Here is a 22,190-nt window from a genome sequence, read left to right on the forward strand (position 1 = left end):
GGCTCTGCCACAGGTACCTCACCCTGCTCCTCAATAATGGGATTCTCTACTGGACCTACTGGCGGCATAACTGGAATAGTCCTGGGACGTCCTCGCCCTCTACCACGGGCTGGAGCCCTCCCTCGGCCTCAGCCTCGGCCTCTGCCTTGGCCTCTAGCAACTGGGGAAGTAGCTCTTCCCTGGCCTGGAACTTCATTCGAGCGCGTTCTCACCATCTAAGAGATAATAAGAGAAGGATATTTAGTACTACGTTAATTTCACAATAGAATATGAAACAAAGTAGTTTCCTAACACCCTATAGACTCTCGAAGATAAGTACAGACGTTTTCGTACCGATCCGCAAGACTCTATTAGGCCTGCTCATAACCTAGGGCAGGCCTGCTTATACCATGTTATCACGACCCAATTTTACCTATAAGTCGTGATGGCACCCAACACTACAGCTAGGCAAGCCAACTAATATATTAAGCATACATTGATAAATTTTAAAACCAAGAAAATATAATAAAACCCAAACTCTACCAATGTGTGTGCCAGGACCTGGTGTCACAAGTGTATGAGCATCTAGTGATTATACAAAACCTCAAATACTGTCTGAAATAAAAATAGACAGAATGAAAAGTACAAAGAGAGACACTAGTAGTTTCAGAACGGATCAGAGAAACAGCTCACCACTATGCCCCTGGATAACGTGGGTGTAAGACGATAGGTCCCCCACTAGTACTTGCCTCAGTTCCTGCACAAAAAGTGCAGCAAGTGTAGTATAAGTACGTAAACAATGTGTACCCAGTAAGTATCAAGCCTAATCCCGAAGTGGTAGAGACGAGATGGCCGACTTTGACACTCACTATGGGTCAATAACAATAATTGAAATACAACTAGGATATTTAAATCAGCATGATTTATAGAATTTAAAATAATTTATTTAATCAACGGAAATAATCAAATTCTTTCAATTCAAAAAATATTCCAATTTATCAATTAAATATCATTTACAGGAATAACAAATAAATTCTTTAACAAGCAAGAATAATAATTCATTAAATTATAAGGATTTTCCAATTTATCAATTAGCTTCGCAAACTTGAAATAACTATTAAAGTATCGTATAATTATTATTATTAAGCACGATTTCTGCTGAGGACGTACGGCTCGATCCAAAGTGTCGTGTACACTGCCGAGGGACGTGCGGCGTGATCCATAGATACATCTATCCGGCCGAACGAAGCTAACTTGAAATAACTATTAAAGTATCGTATAATTATTATTTTTAAGCACGATTTCTGCTGAGGACGTACGGCTCAATCCAGAGTGTCGTGTACACTGCCAAGGGATGTGCGGCGCGATCCATAGATGCATCTATCCCTCCGAGGCATTCGGCCCCTTCCACAAGAAAGGAGGACATTTTCTTATGTACCTCCGGAAGGAGAGTATATTTATTATGAGATAAATTCGGGAGGAAGAACAATTTCTTTTAATAATAATTGATTTAAACTAAAAATCAAGCATATTAATTTTCCATCCTTTAATATCTCTATCTAACAATTCACAATATATTCACATATATCAATTTAATATTAATAAATCAGGGAATGCAATTTACACAAGTAATTCATATTTTGAGTCCTAAACTACCCGGACTTTAGCATTTATAGTAGCTACGCACGGACTCTCGTCACCTCGTGCGCACGTAGCCCCGCAATTAGCAATAATTATTTAATTTAATCCCTATGGGATAATTTTCCCCTCACAAGATTAGACAAGAGACTTACCTCGTCTCAAAGTCCACCTTCCGATTATCGCGTCGCGTAAAATTCTCGATTCGATGCCGAAAAATCCAAAACTATCCAAAAGTTATATAAAATAATTAATATATGTTCAATAATTCTAAATTCATCTATTAAATAAATTGCCCTATCCAAAATGGTAAAATTTTTAAAATTCACCCCGGGCCCACATGCTCGGATTCTGGAAATTTTAGGATGAAAACGTTACCCATAATCTCAAGAACTCAAATATATAATTTTTATCCCAATTCCATAATCCTTTTCGTAGTTAAAATCTCATTTTTATAAAAATCTAGGTTTTTCACCTAAACCCTTGATTTCTAAGATTTACTAGTTATAATCTACCCATAATCTATGTATTTAACTAAAAGGGTGTAGAATTAACTTACCTCCAAGTTGTTAGTTAACTCCCTTCTCAAAAGCTCTTAAATCGCCCGAAAATGGAGGGAAAATGGGGTCAAAATATCTGAGCCCCGATTTTTAACCATTCTGCCAAGCAGTGGTTTCGCACCTGCGGAAGGGGTATCGCACCTGCAGCTTTCGCACCTGCGAAAATTCCTCGCAGGTGCGAGTTCCACTCGCATGGGCCACGGTCGCATCTGCGCAAGAATTCTCGCAGGTGCGCGTTCGCAGGTGCACCCAATGTTCCGTACCTGCGATGGCAAGCCTTCTTTTCCCTTTCCGCTTCTGCGATTGAAGCTCGCATCTGCGAGGGTCGCACCTGCGGCTGTCCAAGCGCAGGTGCAAACGTACCAGAAGCAGAAAGCTTCAGCATTTTTCTCCCAAGTCTGAAATTGGTCCGAGCCTCATGCGGTTAACACTCGGGACCCCCGGGGCCCCGCCCCGAACATACCAACAGGTTTGAAATCATAAAACGGACTCGCTCGAACTCTCGAAATGCGTAAAATATCATCAAATCTAAGAATCATACCCCAAATCAAATTGATCCAAATTTAAGAATTTCAAGTTCTTAAATTTACTTTCAATACGCCGAAATATACTTAAGCTACTCGGAATGACACGAATTTTTTCCATGCAAAACTTAAATCACTATACAAAACTATTCCCAAACTTGAAATTCCAAACGGACTTCAATTACTCAAAATCCTACTCCAAACCAAATTTAAAGAAGTTTTAAACCTTCAAATAGTTGATTTTTATTATTAAGCGTCAAATGCTTCCGGGTTATCCAAAACCAGATTCGGACATACGCCCAAGTTCAAAATCATCATACGAACCTATTGGAACCGTCAAATCCCGATTTCGGGGTCGTTTTCTCAAAATGTTGACTGAAGTCACAACAGCTTTCCTATTCCGAACTCTTTATATATACTAGTCTTCGGGTACGTGCTTTGCGCGTGTAAACATATCAATGAATACAAAGCTTTAAAGAATTAAATTAATATTATCCATCTACTTTAATTTAGCTTAACTGGATACATAATTTAAGAAAGCAGGAAAGGAAGACTTTTAAAACTTGTGATCTTGCACATACCATAATATTTGAGTGGATATAAAAGTTTGTCATTAAGGACAAATAAAATATTCATATTTAATTATTTTTAAATTTAAAAGTACTATTAATTTTTTAAACGAATTAAAAAATAAATAGTGTTATACTTTTTGGAATGAATAGAGTATTAAATAATATATTTGATCTCAGAAAAGAAAAAAATCTTGAACCACAAAAGTTCTCAGATGCTAAGAGTTTAATTAATTGAAAATTAATTTCTCACGTGATGAATTTGAAAGAGAACTAAATTTATTTTTTTTGCTAATTAGTTAATGTAAAGAATTAGTTATTTCTTTTCAACATTAAAGGTAACTTAATTTAAACATTTGATTATTTTTTCCTCAATATTAGATGTAATAACTTATTTTTCATTATTCAAATTTTAAATACTAACTCATCACAATTTTTTATTATTTTAGCGGCAATTATAAATTTTTCTACTAAGCATTCTACTCTCAAAGAATAAAAAATTTTATCTGAGATTTTTCTTTTGAATCTTTATTTTTATTGACTATTGCCAACGGTTTTTTTCTCTTTTTTATATTCTTAAATATTTTTATTTGTTCTAATTATTCAATGTATTTTTAAAATAATGTCTTACAAAGACCAATGAAAAAAGACTTCCTTTTGAATGGGAAAATAATTTTTTCGACATGATTGTGTTAAGTATTCAATTTATAATTAAGGAGAACGTTGAACCGTGAAATAGATTTTGCTCCAAAATGAACTGTTATTGTATGTTCCTACTCATATTATCCTACTCCATAATGTTCATGTGCTTTCCTTTCTGTAATTCCTAACTAATTTAATCTATTTGTTGATTTCCTGCTAATTCAACTAATTTCATCTTTTAATAAATTAAATAAGTTAATTCTAAAGTTCTAATACTAAAAATTTAACGCGGAAGGGTTCAAATAAGGAAAGGATATACGTAAGTTGAAATCTTTAACAAATTTTAAGGTCCTAAATTTTAGAACTTTATGCATAATTCAAATAAAGAAAGATTTAGAACTTAAAATCTCAGACCCCATTTATGGGAATACATTGGATTTGTTGTTGTTATTTAATGCTTAAAATTTTAGTTGTTTTTTAACTCCTAAATTTTAGGAAAAATTATCAAATTACAGTTTTGTCTAATGTGTTTATTTTTAAAAGGTAAAAATATCGAACGAGATTTTGCTAAGGGCCTTTTGTAACGACCCGGCCGGTCGTTTTGAGAGTAATAGTCCCGATCCCCTATTAACTTCTTTCCCCATATCTATTTCTGCTATTGTGACTTACCGAGATGATTGGTTTTGAGTTTCGGAGTGCTTTGGGACACTTAGTCTCTAAATGAGAGCTTAAGCCTTAGGATTTGGACCGTAGTCGGAACTGTATGAAGACAACTCCGGAATGGAATTCTGTTAGCTCCGTTAGGTGATTTTGGGTTTAGGGGCATGTCCGGATTGTGTTTTGGAAGTCTATAGCTCATTTAGGATTGAAATAGCGAAAGTTGAATTTTTGGAGTTTTGGGCCGGTAGCAGAATTTTTGATATCTGGGTCGGAATCTAATTCCGGAAGTTGGAATAGGTCCGTAATATTGAATATGACTTGTGTGCAAAATTTGGAGTCAATCCGACGTGGTTTGATAGGTTTCGACATCGATTGTAGAATTTTAAAGTTTCAAGTTCTTTAAGTTTGAATTGGAAGGTGATTCGTGATTTTAGCATTTTTTGATATAATTTGAGAGCTCGACTAAGTTCGTATGGTATTTTAGGACTTGTTGGTATGTTTGGTTGAGGTCCTAGGGGCCTCGGGTGAGTTTCGGATGCTTAACGGATCACTTTTGGACTTTGGAAGATAGCAGATTTTTGGTGTTCTGCTGCAGGCATTTTCTTCATCGCGTTCACGAAGGAGTCCTCGCGTTCACGTAAGGTATCTGGGAAGGGCATCTGAATTACGCTTTCGCGTCCGTGATGTCGCTCTCGCATTCGCGAAGGTGTGGTACCTCGAAGCTACGCGTTCGCGACATGGTCCTCGCGTTCGCGAACAATAACTGCAGGCAGGTGAGATTTCGTTCTTCGCGTTCATGATGGAGATCCCACATTCGTGAAGGGTCAAGCTGAGTGGTCTTCGCGTTCACGTTCACGATGGAGATCCCGCATTCGCGAAGGGTCAAGCCGAGTGGTCTTCATGTTCGCGACATGTGCATCGCGTTCGCGATGGAGGAGTTTTGGGCAGAAGTAAATTGTACTTCGCGAACGCGAGGGTGTGGCCGCGTTCGCGAAGAAGGACGCGTCTGGGCAGTATTAAAGTTTTCAAAAATGGGGGTTATGCCATTTTTATCAAAAACTTGAGTTGGGAGCTCAGAATTTGGACGAGGGATTGAGGGATTTTCAGAGATATAGATTGTGTAATGATTCTTAACTCATTTATGGTTATATTCCACTAATCTATGCTTGAATTCATCGTTTAATTTCGGATTTGGGGTGAAAATTTGAGAAAATTTCTTAGGCCGAATTTTGGAATTTTGATCGAGATTTTGGTATCGGATTTGAGCAATTTTGGTACGAGTAAACTCAGGATTGAATGGGTGTTCGTATTTTGCGACTGTTACTCGATTCCGAGACATGGGCCCCACGGGCAATTTTTGAGTTAATTTTGAAATTTTTGCTAAAGTATTGATTTCATTAATTAGATAAGTCTATTTTGGTTGTATTTATGATATGAAATTGCTTTTGGCTAGATTTGGGCCATTTGGAGCTGGATATTTGTGGGAACGACATTATGACAGATTTGATTTGAGCTTGGTTCGAGGTAAGTGGCTTGCCTAACCTTCTGTGAGGGAACTCCCCTTAGGATTTGGTACTGTTTTTGATATATGAGCACGTGTACATGAGGTGACGAGTGCGTACACGGGCTATCGTTGCAAAACTTCATTTGCATTTAGTAAAATACCTGTCTTCCTTAACTGAGCTACACTAACATATGTAATTATCCTATTTAGTTTACAACAACATGTCTACGTGTCTTAATTGTTTACGTGAACTCTGTGTAGCATGCTTAGTGAATTTCCTGCTTCTTCCTTGACTTGTACTTAGTCTAAATAGTAATAATTCGTGATGTAGTTGTATATCTATTATTTGCGCTGTATATTTACTTTGGGACTACGGAACGGTATTCCTATAGATCCCCCTGTCTTGCATATTTACTTTGGGACTACGGAATAGTATTCCGGTAGATCCACATGTCTTGCATATTTACTTTGTGACTACGGAACGGTATTCCGGTAGATTCTCCTGTTTTGCATATTTACTTTGGGACTACGGAACGGTATTCTGGTAGATCTCCCATGTCTACTTTGGGACTAAGGAACGGTATTCCGGTAGATCTCCCCTGTCTTGCATATTTACTTTGGGACTAAGGAACGGTATTCCAGTAGATCCCTCCTGTCTTGCATATTTACTTTGGTACTACGGAACGGTATTCCGGTAGATCCCTCCTGCACATTTACGTTTGGGACTACGGGACAATATCCTGGGAGATCCTCTGTTGTTATCAATGTGTTTTGAGCTGTTGTCTTTCATTGATTCTATTCCTGTTAGATTTCCGTATTTATTTTTATTGCGATATTTCATTCTGTTTTATTTCATTATATTTATACAAGTATGGCCCTGACCTGATCTCGTCACTACTCGACCGAGGTTAGGCTCGGCATGTCATGACCCAATTTCACTTATAGGTCATGATGGAGCCCAACACTACAGCTAGGCAAGCCAACTAATAAGTCATACGTACATTGGTTAAACTTTTATTCCAAGAAAATAATAAAATACCAACTTCTACCAATGTGTGTGTGTCAAGACCCGGTAACACAAGTGCATGAGCATCTAGTAGATTATACAAAACTCCAAATACTGTCTGAAATGAAATAGATAGAATATAAATATAAGAAGAGACACTGGTAGCTGCAGAACGGCTGAGAAAGGCAGCTCACCACTATGCCTCGGGATGACGTGGGTATGTGATGATAGGTCCTCCACTAGCACCTGTCTCAAATCCTGCACAAAAAGTGCAGCAAGTGTAGTATGAGTACATAAACAACGTGTACCCAGTAAGTATCAAGCCTAATCTCGAAGTGGTAAAGACGAGATGGCCGACTTTGACACTCACTATGGGTCAATAATAATAACTGAAATATATCTAGAATATTTAAATCAGCATGATTTACAGATCGGAATGGGGCACCCTTCTGGGTTCATTTGGTCAAAGGTGCTGCAATAGATGAAAAATCTTCCACGAACCGACGATAATAACCTGCCAAACCCAGAAAACTCCTGATCTCAGTCGCCGAAATGGGACGATGCCAATTCTGAACTGCCTCAATCTTTTTGGGATCAACTTTAATACCCTCGCCCGATACAATATGTCCCAAAAATGCTCCAGACTCAAGCCAGAACTCACATTTAGAGAACTTAGCATATAACTTTTATTCCCGCAATGTCTGAAGCACTACTCTCATATGCTGCTCATGCTCCTCCTTACTGCAAAAGTAGATCAAGATGTCATCAATGAAGATGATGACAAACGAATCAATATATGGTCAGAATACCCTGTTAATCAAATCCATAAACGCTATCGGGGCATTAGTTAAACCAAAGGACATCACCAGAAACTCATAATGACCATATCTAGTCCGAAAAGCAGTCTTCGGAACATCCGAATCCCGAATCTTCAACTGATGGCACCCCGACCTCAAGTCGATCTTAGAGAACACCCTAGCACCCTGCAACTGGTCAAATAGATCATCAATACGCGGGAATGGATACTTGTTCTTAATAGTGACTTTGTTCAATTGGCGATAATCAATACACATCCGCATTGTTCCATCCTTCTTTTTCACAAATAATACCGGTGCACCCCAAGGCGATACACTCGGTCTGAGGAACCCTTTGGCTAGTAACTCTTCAAGCTGTTCTTTCAATTCTTTCGGAGCCATGCGATACGGTGGGATAGATATAGGTTGGGTATCTGAAGCCAAGTCAATACAGAAATCAATATCACGATCAGGTGGCATACCTGGAAGATCTGACGGGAATACATCGGGGAACTCCGAATTACAGGCACTGAATCAATAGCCGGAGTCTCTGCAGTAGTATCCCGAACATAGGCTAGATAAGCCAAACAACCATTCTCAACCATGTGTTGAGCCTTTATAAAAGAAATAACTCGATTAAATGAACTAACAGGCGAACCCTTCCACTCCAGCTTAGGCAATGCTGGAATAGCCAAGGTAACAGTCTTGGCATGACAATCTAGAATAGCATGATATGGAGATAACCAGTCCATGCCCAGAATAATTTCAAAATCGGTCATCTCAAGCAATAGAAGATCTGCTCTAGTTTCATAACCACAGAATGTAATAATACAGGACCGGTAGATCCGGTTCACAACAACAGAATCTCCCACAGGAGTGGACACATATACAGGAGTACTCAAGGACTCACGAGAAACACCCAGGAATGGAGCAAATAGAGATGACACATATGAATACGTAGATCCTGGATAAAATAATACTGAGGCATCTTTGCCACAAACAGAAATAATACATGTAATCACAGCATCTGAGGCCTCTGCATCTAGTCTAGCTGGAACAGCATCGAACCGAGCTGGAGCGCTAACTGTCTGGCCTCTGCCTGGCTGACCTCCACCTCTAGGACGGCCCCTACCCACCTGTCCTCCACCTCTGGGTGGTCGGACTACTGGTGGAGCAACTGGTCCGGTAAGTAGAGGCTGCTGACCCTGCTGTACTGGTCTACCTCGAAGCCTGGGGCAAAACCTCCGCATGTGACTGGGATCCACGCACTCGTAATAACTCTTTGGTGCGATGGGCTGCTGACTAAGTGTCTGGACCTGGGGACCTGAATACCCACTGGGAGGACCCTGAATAGCTGGTGGGCGGTAAGAACTCTCTAGGATAGCACTGAGATAAGGTCGCACTGGAGCACCTCGAGGAGGTGGTGGTGCTGGATATGGGGGTCTGCTGGACTGTCCCCTCACGAACTAACCTCTGCCCCTGGACGGAGCACCTCTGAACTCTCCAGAGTACCTGAACCGCTTATCTCTCATAATCTGCTCTCGGCTCCGCTGATGTACACCCTCAATCCTCTAGGATATCTCCACAACTCGCTCATAAGAAGTACCCATCTCTACCTCTCGAGCCATAGTGGCCTGAATACCAGTATGTAAACCGGCTACAAACCTTCGCACTCTCTCCGCCTCAGTAGGGAGTATCATTAGTGCATGGCGAGATAATTCAGAAAACCTCGCCTCATAATCGGTCACTGACATCTGACCCTACTGGAGCTTCTCAAACTGAAACCGCAATTCTTCCCTCTGGGAGGGTGGAATATACCTGTCCAAGAAGATACGGGTGAACCTGTCCTAAGTCATGGGAGGATAATCTGCTGGTCTGCCAAGAGCATAAGATTGCCACCATCTACGGGCTCTACCCTTTAGCTTAAAAGTAGCGAAATCAACCCCATGGGATTCCAATATCCTCATGTTGTACAGTCTATCCTTGTAACGATCAATGAAATACTGTGGATCCTTATGTCGCCCACCCCCGAAGACAGGAGGATGTAGTCTAGTCCATCTGTCCAATAGTTTCTGAGGATCCGCGGCTACAGCTGGCCTGGGCTCAGATGTAGCTGTTGCCATTGGCTGGACTCCACCCACGGGTAGTGCACCCTGGGTCTGATATACAGCAGCTGCTTGTCCATGAGCCTGCGCGGTAGGGGTCTGTGCTCCCCCGCCCGCATGAGATGTGGCTGGGTCTACCGGAAATAAATCGGCCTGAGTCATATTATCCATGAATCGCAGCATACGACCCATGACATCCTGAATTCCCAGTGCAGATGTGAAGTCCACCGGAGCTGGCTCTGCCACATGCACCTCACCCTGCTCCTCAATAATGGGATTCTCTGCTGGATCTACTGGCGGCATAACCAGAATAGTCCTGGGACGTCCTCGCCCTCTACCACAGGCTGGAGCCCTCCCTCGGCCTCTAGCAACTGGAGGAGTAGCTCTTCCCTGGTCTAGAATCTCATTAGAGCGTGTTCTCACCATCTGTGAGAGAATAAGAGAAGGATATTTAGTACTACATCAATTGCACGATAGAATATGAAGAAAGGTAGTTTCCTAACACCATATAGCCTCTCAAAGACAAGTATAGACGTCTCTATACCGATCCGCAAGACTCTATTAGGTCTGCTCATAACTTGTGAGACCTACATGAACCTAGTGCTCTGATACCATGTTGTCACGACCCAATTTCACCTATAGGTTGTGATGGCGCCCAACACTACAGCTAGGCAAGCCAACTAATAAGTCATACGTACATTGGTTAAACTTTTATTCCAAGAAAATAATAAAATACCAACTTCTACCAATGTGTGTGTGCCAAGACCCGGTGTCACAAGTGCATGAGCATCTAGTAGATTATACAAAACTCCAAATACTGTCTGAAATGAAATAGACAGAATATAAATATAAGAAGAGACACTGGTAGCTGCAGAACGGCTGAGAAAGGCAGCACACCACTATGCCTCGAGATGACGTGGGTATGTGATGATAGGTCCTCCACTAGAACCTATCTCAGATCCTGCATAAAAAGTGCAGCAAGTGTAGTATGAGTGCGTAAACAACGTGTACCCAATATGTATCAAGTCTAATCTCGAAGTGGTAGAGACGAGATGGCCGACTTTGACACTCACTATGGGTCAATAATAATAACTGAAATATATTTAGAATATTTAAATCAGCATGATTTACAGAATTTACAATAATTTGTTTAATCAGCAGAGATAATCAAATTCCTTCAAATGTAACAATTCTCAATATATTAATTAAATTCCTTCAATTCAGAAAAATTCCAATTTACCAATTTAAATCTCATTTACAGGAGTAAAAATTAGTTTCATAAACAAGCAAGAATAATAATTCATTAAATTTCAAGGATTTTTCCAATTTATTAATTAGCTTCTCAAGCTGAAATAAATTATTAAAGTATCGTGTGATTATTATTATTAAGCACGATTTCTGCCGAGGACGTACGGCCCAATCCAGAGTGTCGTGTACGCTGCCGAGGGACGTGCGGCGCGATCCATAGATGCATCTATCCTGCCGAGGCGTTCAGCCTGCTCCACAAGAAAGGAGGACATTTTCTTATGTGCCTCCGGAAAGACAGTATGTTTATTATAAGATAAATTTGAAAGGAGAACAATTTCTTTTGATAATTAATTGATTTAAATAGAAATCAAGCCTATAAGATTTCCATCCTTTAATATCTTTATCAAACAATTCACAGTATATTCATGTATATCAATTAATATTAATTAATCAAAGAATACAATTTACACAAGTAATACATGCTTTGAGTCCTAAACAACCCGGACTTTAGCATTAATAGTAGCTACGCACGGACTCTCGGCACCTCGTGCATACGTAGCCCCCACAATTAGTAACAATTATTTAATCTTAATCACCTATGAGGTAATTTCTCCCTCACAAGATTAGACAAGAAACTTACCTCGTCTTGCTCCAATTTAATCCATAATTTTACCTTTTTCACGATTATCCAACTCCGTTTGGCTCGAATCTAGCCAAAATAATTCGATACAATCACTAAATATTGTAGAAATTAATTCTATAAGAAAATACTACATTTTTAAGAAAAGATAACGAAATTAATTAAATATTCGCTCGCATGGCCCACATCTCGAAATACAGCGAAAGTTATGAAATCCGACAACCCATTCAATTACGAGTCCAACCATACCAGTTTCACTCAAATCCGACTCCGAATCGATACCGAAATCTCAAATTTTCGTTTCTATGAGATTTCTAAACTTTTCCAAATTTGAATCTCAAAACACTAATTAAATTGTGAAAACAATGATATACTTGTATATGTAGACCAAATCCGAGTTAGAATCACTTACCCCAATATTTTTCCCTTGAATCTGCCAAAATTCGTCTCTGCTAAAGCTTAAGTTCGTCAAAAATGGCAAATGGGACGAATGCCCTCTTTTTATAAAACTGCCCAGCAGCCTTCGGAACTGGTCCTCGAACTGGGCCTCGATCGGGGCTTCGATCAGAGACTCGAGCCTGGACCTCGGTCATGGCCTCGATCAGGGCATCGAGGTTGGGCCTTCGATCATAGCCTCAATCATGGCATCGAGCTTGAGCCTTCGATCAGGGCATCGAGCATGGGTCTCGATCCTAGCCCTCGAGCCTTACCTTCGATCATGCCCTCGAGCCTTGCCTTCGATCGAGGCTTCGATACTGAGCCTCGTCCCTGGCTTCGACTCATGCCTCGATCGTGGGCTCGATATCTGGGTTCGATCTGGGGCTCGATATGAGGCTCGATCACAGCCAAGAATATGCAGCACAAGAGAAAATTGCAGCAGCTTTTTAAGTCCAACTTTTGATCCGTTATCCATTCGAAACTCACCCGAGGCCCTCGGGACCTCAACCAAATATACCAACAAGTCCTAAAATATCATACAAACTTAGTCGAACCTCTAAATCACATCAAACAACGCTAAAACCATGAATGATACTCCAATTCAAGCTTAATGAAACTAAGAGTTTTCAACTTCTACATTCAATGTCGGAACCTAACAAATCAATTCCGATTGACCTCAAATTTTACACACAAGTCATAAATTACATAACGGAGCTATGAAAATTTTTGAAACTGGATTCTGACTCCGGTATCAAAAAGCCAACTCATCGGTCAAACTTTCAAACTTAAATTCTTGTTTTTAGCCATTTCATGCCTAATTTAACTACGGACTTCCAAATAAAATTTCGAACACGCTCCTAAGTCCAAAATTACCATATAGAGTTGTTGGAATCATCAAAATTCTATTCCGAGGTTATTTTCTAAAAATGTTGACCGAAGTCAAACTTAGCACTTTAAGGCCAACTTAAGGAACCAAAAGTTCCGGTTTCACCCCAAACACTTTCAAATCCCGAACCAACCATCCCCGCAAGTCATAAATCATTACAAGCACCTACGGAAAGTTTTATTTTAGGGAACGGGGTTTTAAAAGTTAAAATAATCGATTGGGTCATTACATGGCACTTACTGGGTACCGTTGTGATGTACTCGCGCTCTTTCCTACACATATTTTTTGTGTGCAGATCCAGGTTCATCTTACTAGCCTCATCACTAGTTGCAGTCGCTGCTGCTTATTGGAGACTTCAAGGTACATCTGCCCGCGCCCGCAGATCCTCGGAGTCCTCCTCTATTCACCTATGTTCATTTTTCCTTCCTTCTGTAGAAATGATGTATAGAACAATTAAGACTTCTCAGTAGCTTGTGACTTGCGGGTTTCTGGGATTTGGAAAAATGTTTTTCGTACTTTTCAGAGGTGATAATTGTATATACCGAGTGGCATTCAGTTTCCTATTAGATATTTGTTACTGTTAGTAGTTAATGTTCATGCTTTTGTTTCATTTTCGCAAAGTGTTAGGCTTACCTAGTCGTAAAGATTAGGTACCGTCACGATGGTTCACGGAGGGAGAAATTGGATCGTGACACCTTCGTGCTTTTAATATTAACCAGTTTTAGGGTACGTGCGTTACACGTGTGTATTATTTCTTGTAGTACAAGTTTTTAAAAACTACATAAATATTATTAAAGCATGTGTATGAAGTATAAATAAAGATTGAAGGTTAAAAAATGCTAGATGGATATGCAAAATGTGAAGTCAATATTAACTATGAAGTGTTTTGGTATCACAACTTGTTAAATGTCATTACTACCAAAATCAAAATTTCGGACCGGAAGTTCTGGAAACAAAAATAGAGGTTTGGTAGCAACTATAGGAAATACTGACAATAAAGCAAAAGGTCACCTATCTCATAAAAATGTGAAAAATATTTATTTGTTTGTGTAGCTCAAACTAACGTTTTTGTTTAAATCCCTTTTTTTTAAAAGGCGTGTTTGTTTAAATTTCTTTTAAGAAGTTTTTGTCATTTTTAAGAAATTGCTTTTAAATATTTTTCAAAGAAAATTAGTTTTTTCTCTCTGAAAACACTTTAAAATCTTGCCAAAAACTTTTAATTATCCAAAAAATAAAGTTCTGGAGCGATTTTTGAACTTTGCTCACTTAGCATGTAATATCCTAAAAAGTTGATGTGTTCTGAAATCTAAATATAAAGAACCAAAAAACAATTAAAATCATCCATCGAAAAAAAAATACCAGGAGTAATTAGGGAAGATTTTTGTCCATATGTAGCACCTCAAACTATTATCCATTACAAAAAAATATTGAGAGAGAGAGAAATCGGCAAACCTACTAAGACTTTACTGGTTAGATTGACTAAATTAGATAAAAATAGACTCTTGAAATATGTTATTTATCTATAAATTGTATGATTATAGACTTGTAAATTTTCTAAATTTGCTATGAAAATTAGTCATGTATGATATTTTGTAGTAAAAATGAATATTCGACTATTTGTACTAACTTAATAGAGCTAGCTTATCAACAGAAAAGTATAAACAAACAAATGATGATTGATTGTAAAGAACATTGTAATTTTCATTAAAAGTTATCACTGATAACATGCCTTTTAGTGTTTAAATTCACCATAATATAATTTGCTAATCTTTTTATTCCGCTCGGGCAATTGCACTCAACCAGAATGGCTGTCTAATATGCATTATATTATTTTGATATCTCATACGTTTGTTTTCACAAGTTATAATTGTGCATTAACGTAGTTTACTAACAAATGAAGATCATAGCATCTGTATCAATCAAAGAAAGGCTATATAATCAAGCAAAAAAGATGAGTTAAGAAAAAAAATATTGCTACTCCATTAAGTTTTTGAACCAGAAGTTTTGAAGGCATTGCATATGTCTAAAACTTCTTTAAGACACTATTATTTGTTAACACATGGTTTACTTAATTAAGGAGGAGTGTACGTGGTTGTGATAACCCAAAATGTCATCTTTAAATTTAATAATTAATTATATATTCTAAGACCTCAAAAAGTACTATTTATCATTCCTCGACTTGCGTGCGCAATCCGTAAAATTTTTTGGAAAGTTTTTATATGAAAAATGGATTAAAATGTGAATTAGAGCTTTAAAACTCAATTAAGTTAACTTTGGTCAATATTTTGAACAAACGGACTCGAATCAATGTTTTGACAGTTTCAGTAGACCCGTATCGTGATTTGGGACTTGGGCGTATACCCGAAATCAAATTCCGAGGTCCCTAGCCCGAGATATGGAATTTTGATAAAAAAATTAAAAGTTTAAGTTCAAATAGTGACCGGATGTCTAATTATGTGCAAAAGACCCCGGAATAGAATTTTGATGATTCCAATAGCTCTGTATGGTAATTTTGAACTTAGGAGTGCGTTCGAAATTTTATTTGGAAGTTCGTAGTTAAATTAGGCTTGAAATGGCTAAAAACAAGAATTTAAGTTTGGAAGTTTGACCGAGGAGTTGACTTTTTGATACCGGAGTCGGAATCCAGTTCTGAAAATTTTTATAGCTCCATTATGTTATTTATGACTTGTGTGTAAAATTTGAGGTCAATCGGAGTTGATTTGATAGGTTTCGACATTGAATGTAGAAGTTGGAAATTTTAAGTTTTATTAAGCTTGTATGGGAGCATAATTCATGGTTTTAGCGTCGTTGTATGTGATTTGAGGTTTCAAATAGGTTCGTATGATATTTTAGGACTTGTTGGTATATTTGGTTGAGGTCCCGAGGGCCTCGGATGAGTTTCGGATGGTTAACAAATTAAAAGTTGGACTTAAAACATTTGCTGCAATTTTTCCTTTCTGCTAGAAATTCTGGCCCAAAATCGAGCTCCCAAAAAAAAAATCGAGCTCTTAAAAATCGAGACCCATGATCGAAGCCACGATCGAGGCCGAGGATCGAGGCCATGGATCGAGGGCTGCCTGGGCAGAATTATAAAAGAGGGCATTCGTCCCATTTGCCATTTTTAACAAATTGGAGCTTGAGGAGAAGTGATTTTTGATAGATTTTCAAGAAAAAGACATTGGGGTAAGTGATTCTAACTTGAATTTGATCTATAAACATAAATATATCATTGCTCTCATTATTTAATAAGTGTTTTAAGATTGAAATTTGGAAATTTTTTAGAAATCTCATATAAACGAATTTTTGAGATTTCGGTATCGATTCGGAGTCGGATTTGAGTGAAACTGGTATAGTTAGACTCATAATTTAATGGGTTATCAGATTTTATAACTTTTGCTGGATTCTGAGACATGAACCCCACAGACGAATTTTTAATTAATTTTGAGTTTTTATTAAAAATATAGTATTATCTTATAGAATTGATTCCTATAATTTTGGATAATCGTGGAAAAGGCCTTCTAGTGGATTAAATTAGAGCAAGATGAGATAAGTCTCTTGTCTAATATTGTGAGGGGGAAATTACCTCTTAGGTGATTAAAATTAAATAATTATTGATAATTGTGGGGGCTACGTACGAACGAGGTGACGAGAGTCCGTGCGTAGCTACTATTAATGCTGAAGTCCGGGTAGTTTAGGACTCAAAGCATGAATTACATGTCTACATTGAATTCTTTGTTTAATTAATATTAATTGATATATATGAATATATTGTGAATTGTCAGATAAAGATATTAAATGATGGAAATCTCATATGCTTGATTTTTTATTTAAATTAATTAATTGTTAAAAGAAATTGTTCTTCCTCCAGAATTTATCTTATAATAAATATACTCTCCTTCCTGAGATACATAAGAAAATGTCCTCCTTTCTTGTGGAGTGGACCGAATGCCTCGGCAGGATAGATGCATCTATGGATCGTGTCGCACGTCCCTCGACAGTGTACACGAAACTCTGTATCGGGCCGTACGACCTCGGTAGAAATTGTGCTTGATAATAATAATAATTACACGATTTTTGGACAATTGAATTATAGCTTGTAAAGCTATTTGATAAATTGGAAGTTTTATTGAAATTGAAGGATTTAATTAATAGATTGAAAATTATTGCATTTGAAGGATTTTTATTATTTCTGCTAATTGAATAAAATTATTGTTAACTCACTGAATTATGCTGATTTGAATAATTATAATTTATTCCAATTATTATTGTTGACCCTTAGTGAGTGTCAAAGTCGTCCATCTCATCTCTACCACTTCGAGATTAGTCTTGATACTTATTGGGTACACGTTGTTTACGTACTCATGTTACACTTGTTGCACTTTTTGTGCAGGATCTGAGACAGATACTAGTGGAGGACCTATCATAGCACATCCTCATTATCCAGGGGCATAGTGGTGAGCTGCCTTTCTGAGCCGTCCTGCATCTACCAGTGACTATTCTTGTATTTTAAATTTTGTCTATTTTCATTTCAGACAGTATTTGGATTTTTGTATAATCTACTAGATGCTCATACACTTGTGACACCAGGTCTTGGCACACAAATTGGTACAATTTGGTGTCTTATTATTTTTCTTGGTATTAAATTTTATCGATATATGTTTAATTTTTTAGTTAGCTTGCGTAGCTATAGTGTTGGGCACCATCATGACCGATAGGTGAAATTGGGTAGTGACAACATGGTATCAGAGCACTAGGTTCACGTAGGTCTCACAAGTTATGAGCGGACCTAATAGAGTCTTGCGGATCGGTACGGAGACGTTTGTACTTATCTTCGAGAGGCTATGGGGTGTTAGGAAACTACCTTTCTTCATATTCCATCATGCAATTAATGTAGTACTAAATATTCTTCTCTTATTCTCTCACAGATGGTGAGAGTGCGCTCTAATGAGGCTCCAGACCAGGGAAGAGCTACTCCCCCAGTTGCTAGAGGCCGAGGCCGAGGGAGGGCTCCAGCCCGTGGTAGAGGGCGAGGACGTCCCAGGACTGTTCCAGTTATACCGCCAGTGGGTACAGTATCCCATTATTGAGGAGCAGGGTGAGGTACCTGTGGCAGAGCCAGCTCCGGTGGATTTCACATCTGCACCGGGATTTCAGGATGTCATGGGTCGTATGCTGCGGTTCATGGATAATATGACTCAGGCCGATTTATTTCCAGTAGACCCAGCCACATCTCAAGCGGGCGGGGGAGCACAGACCCCTACCGCGCAGGCTCATGGACAGGCAACTGCTCTATATCAGACCTAGGGTGCACTACCCGTGGGTGGAGCCCAGCCAGTGGTAGCAGCTACACCTGAGCCCAAGCCAGCTGTAGCCGCCGATCCTCAAAAACTATTGGACAGATGGACTAGACTACATCCTCTTGTCTTTGGGGGTGAGCGTCGCGAGGATCCCCAGGATTTCATTGATCGTTGCAAGGATAGACTGTACAATATAAGGATATTGGAGTCTCATGGGGTAGACTTTGCTACTTTTCAGCTAGAGGGCAGAGCCCGTAGATGGTGGCAGCCTTATGTTCTTGGCAGACGAGCAGATTCTCCTCCCATAACTTGGGACAGGTTCACCCGTATCTTCCTGGACAGGTATATTCCACCTTCCCAGAGGGAAGAGTTGAGGTTTCAGTTTGAGCAGCTCCAGCAGGGTCAGATGTCAGTGACCGATTATGAGGCGAGGTTTTCTGAGTTATCTCGCCATGCACTTATGATACTCCCTACTGAGGCGGAGAGAGTGCGGAGGTCTGTTGCAGGTTTACATACGGGCATTCAGGCCACTATGGCTCGAGAGGTTGATATGAGTACTTCTTATGATCCAGTCTTGGAGATAGCCCGGAGGATTGAGGGTGTACGTCAGCGGAGCCGAGAGCAGATTATGAGAGATAATCGGTTCAGGTACTCTGGAGAGTTTAGAGGTGCTCCGTCTGGGAGCAGAGGTCAGTTCGTGAAGGGGCAGTCCAGCAGACCCCCATTTCCAGCACCACCACCTCCTCGAGGTGCTCCAGTGCGACCCTATCTTAGTGCTATACCAGAGAGTTCTTATCGCCCACCAGCTATTCAAGGTTTTTCTAGTGGGTCTTCAGGTCACCAAGGCCAGACTTCTAGTCAGTCGCGTATCGCACCGAAAAGTTATTACGAGTGCGGGGATCCCAGTCGCATGCGGAGATTCTGTCCCCGACTGCGGTGTAGACCAATGCAGCATGGTCAGCAGACTATGATTACCGTACCAGTTACTCCACCAGTAGTCCGACCACCAAGAGGTTGAGGACAGGTGGGTAGGGGCCATCCAAGAGGTGGAGGTTAGCCAGGCGGAGGCCAGCCATTTGGCGCTCCAGCTCGGTTCTATGCTTTTTCGGCTAGACCAGATGCAGAGGCCTCAGATGCTATGATTACAGGTATTATTTTTTTTTGCGGCAAAGATGCCTCTGCATTATTTGATCCAGGATCCACGTATTCATATGTGTCATCTCTATTTGCTCCATTCCTGGGTATTTCTCGTGAGTCCTTGAGTACTCCTGTTTATGTGTCCACTCCTGTAGGTGATTCTGTTATTGTGAACCGGATCTACCAGTCTTGTATTATTACATTCTGTGGTTATAAAACTAGAGAAGATCTCTTATTGCTCGAGATGATTGATTTTGAAATTATTCTGGTATGGACTGGTTATCTCCATATCATGCTATTTTAGATTGTCATGCCAAAACTGTTACCTTGGCTATTTAATCTTTGCCTAGGCTGGAGTGGAAGGGTTCATCGGTTATTTCATTTAATCGGATTATTTCTTTTATAAAGGCTCAACACATGGTTGAAAAGGGTTGTTTGGCTTATCTAGCCTATGTTCGGGATACTACTGCAGAGACTCCGGCTATTGATTCAGTGCCAGTAGTTCGGGAGTTCTCCGATGTATTTCCTTCAGATCTTTCAGGTATGCCACCTGGTCGTGATATTGATTTCTGTATTGACTTGGCTCCAGACACTCAGCCTATATCTATCCCACCGTATCGCATGACTCCGAAAGAATTAAAAGAACAGCTTGAAGAGTTACTAGCCAAAGGGTTCGTCAGACCGAGTGTATCGCCTTGGGGTGCACCGGTATTATTTATGAAAAAGAAAGATGGAACAATGCGGATGTGTATTAATTATCGCCAATTGAACAAAGTCACTATTAAGAACAAGTATCTGTTACTGCGTATTGATGATCTATTTGACCAGTTGCAGGGTGCTAGGGTGTTCTCTAAGATCGACTTGAGGTCGGGGTGCCATCAGTTGAAGATTCGGGATTCGGATGTTCCGAAGACTGCTTTTCGGACTAGATATGGTCATTATGAGTTTCTGGTGATGTCCTTTGGTTTAACTAATGCCCCGACAGCGTTTATGGATTTGATTAACAGGGTATTCTAGCCATATATTGATTCGTTTGTCATCATCTTCATTGATGACATCTTGATCTACTTTTGCAGTAAGGAGGAGCATGAGCAGTATATGAGAGTAGTGCTTCAGACATTGCGGGAATAAAAGCTATATGCTAAGTTCTCTAAATGTGATTTCTGGCTTGAGTCTGGAGCATTTTTGGGACATATTGTATCGGGCAGGGTATTAAAGTTGATCCCAAAAAGATTGAGGCAGTTCAGAATTGGCATCGTCCCATTTCGGCGACTGAGATCAGGAGTTTCCTGGGTTTAGCAGGTTATTATCGTCGGTTCGTGGAGGGCTTTTCATCTATTGCAGCACCTTTGACCAAATTAACCTAGAAGGGTGCTCCGTTCCAATGGTCTGATGATTGTGAGGTGAGCTTTCGGAAGCTCAAGACAGCATTGACTACAGCACCAGTGTTAGTGTTGCCTTCCGGTTCGGGGATGTATACAGTGTACTGTGACGCTTCACGCGTTGGTTTGGGTTATGTATTGATGAAGGAAGGGCAATTTATTGTATATGCTTCACGTCAGCTGAAGCCCCATGAAAAGAATTATCCGGTACATGATTTGGAGTTAGCTGCGATTGTTCACGCTCTTAAGATTTGGAGGCATTTTCTTTATGGGGTGTCTTGTGAAGTTTACACTGATCATCGCAGTTTGCAGCATTTTTTCAAGCAGAGGGACCTAAATTTGAGGCAGCGCAGATGGCTGGAGTTACTAAAAGATTATGATATTACTATCCTGTATCATCAGGGCAAAGCAAATGTGGTTGTAGATGCCTTGAGCAGAAAGGCGGAGAGTATGGGTAGTTTGGCTTTCATTTCAGCAGAAGAAAGGCCATTAGCCTCGGATATTCAGTCCTTGGCTAACAGACTTGTGAGGCTGGATATTTCAGAGCCCAGCCGAGTTCTTGCATATATTGTGGCCCAATCTTCACTATTTGAGCAGATCAAAGCTCGCCAATATGATGACTCACACTTGATGGTTCTTCATGAAACGGTACTACGAGGTGGTGCCAAGGAAATTACTATTGGTGTGAATGGTATTCTGCGACTTCAGGGTCGTCTATGTGTTCCTAATGTGGATGGACTGAGGAAAAAGATCCTAGAGGAGGCACACAGTTCTCGGTATTCTATTCATCCAGGTGCTACAAAGATGTATCGTGACCTGAGGCAGCATTATTGGTGGCGACGAATGAACAAGGACATTGTTAAGCATGTAGCTAGGTGTCTAAATTGTCAGCAAGTTAAATACGAGCACCAAAGGTCAGGTGGCCTACTTCAGTAAATCACTATACCATAGTGGAAATGGGAACGCATGACTATGGACTTTGTAGTTAGGTTGCCGCGGACCTTGCGGAAGTTTGATACAGTTTGGGTCATTGTTGACAGGTTGACCAAGTCAGCACATTTTATTCCTGTTGTGACTACGTATACTTCAGAGAGGTTGGCCCAAATTTATATTCAGGAGATAGTTCGGTTGCACAGTGTGCCAATTTCCATCATATCAGATAGAGGTCCTCAGTTTACTTC

The 22,190-nt window shown here is 39.7% G+C and overlaps 1 protein-coding gene across 1 annotated transcript; it reads left to right on the forward strand.

Moving 5' to 3' along the window:
* The first annotated feature begins 21,099 nt into the window (after positions 1-21,099).
* On the forward strand, positions 21,100-21,945 carry LOC138910321 (uncharacterized). Its single transcript, XM_070201552.1, has 2 exons — positions 21,100-21,216; positions 21,607-21,945. The coding sequence occupies exons 1-2, from the start codon at positions 21,100-21,102 to the stop codon at positions 21,943-21,945; spliced, it is 456 nt and encodes a 151-aa protein (XP_070057653.1).
* Positions 21,946-22,190: the final 245 nt, after the last annotated feature.

The sequence above is a fragment of the Nicotiana tomentosiformis genome, chromosome 4 (assembly GCF_000390325.3).
Source record: "Nicotiana tomentosiformis chromosome 4, ASM39032v3, whole genome shotgun sequence".
Taxonomy (NCBI): domain Eukaryota; kingdom Viridiplantae; phylum Streptophyta; class Magnoliopsida; order Solanales; family Solanaceae; genus Nicotiana; species Nicotiana tomentosiformis.

Excerpts from the sequence above, each read along its gene's own strand:
- LOC138910321 (XM_070201552.1), top strand. The coding sequence starts at position 21,100 with ATGTATACAGTGTACTGTGACGCTTCACGCGTTGGTTTGGGTTATGTA. Across the intron at positions 21,217-21,606 it reads CCCATGAAAAGAATTATCCG|ATCAAAGCTCGCCAATATGA; the intron begins GTACATGATTTG and ends CTATTTGAGCAG.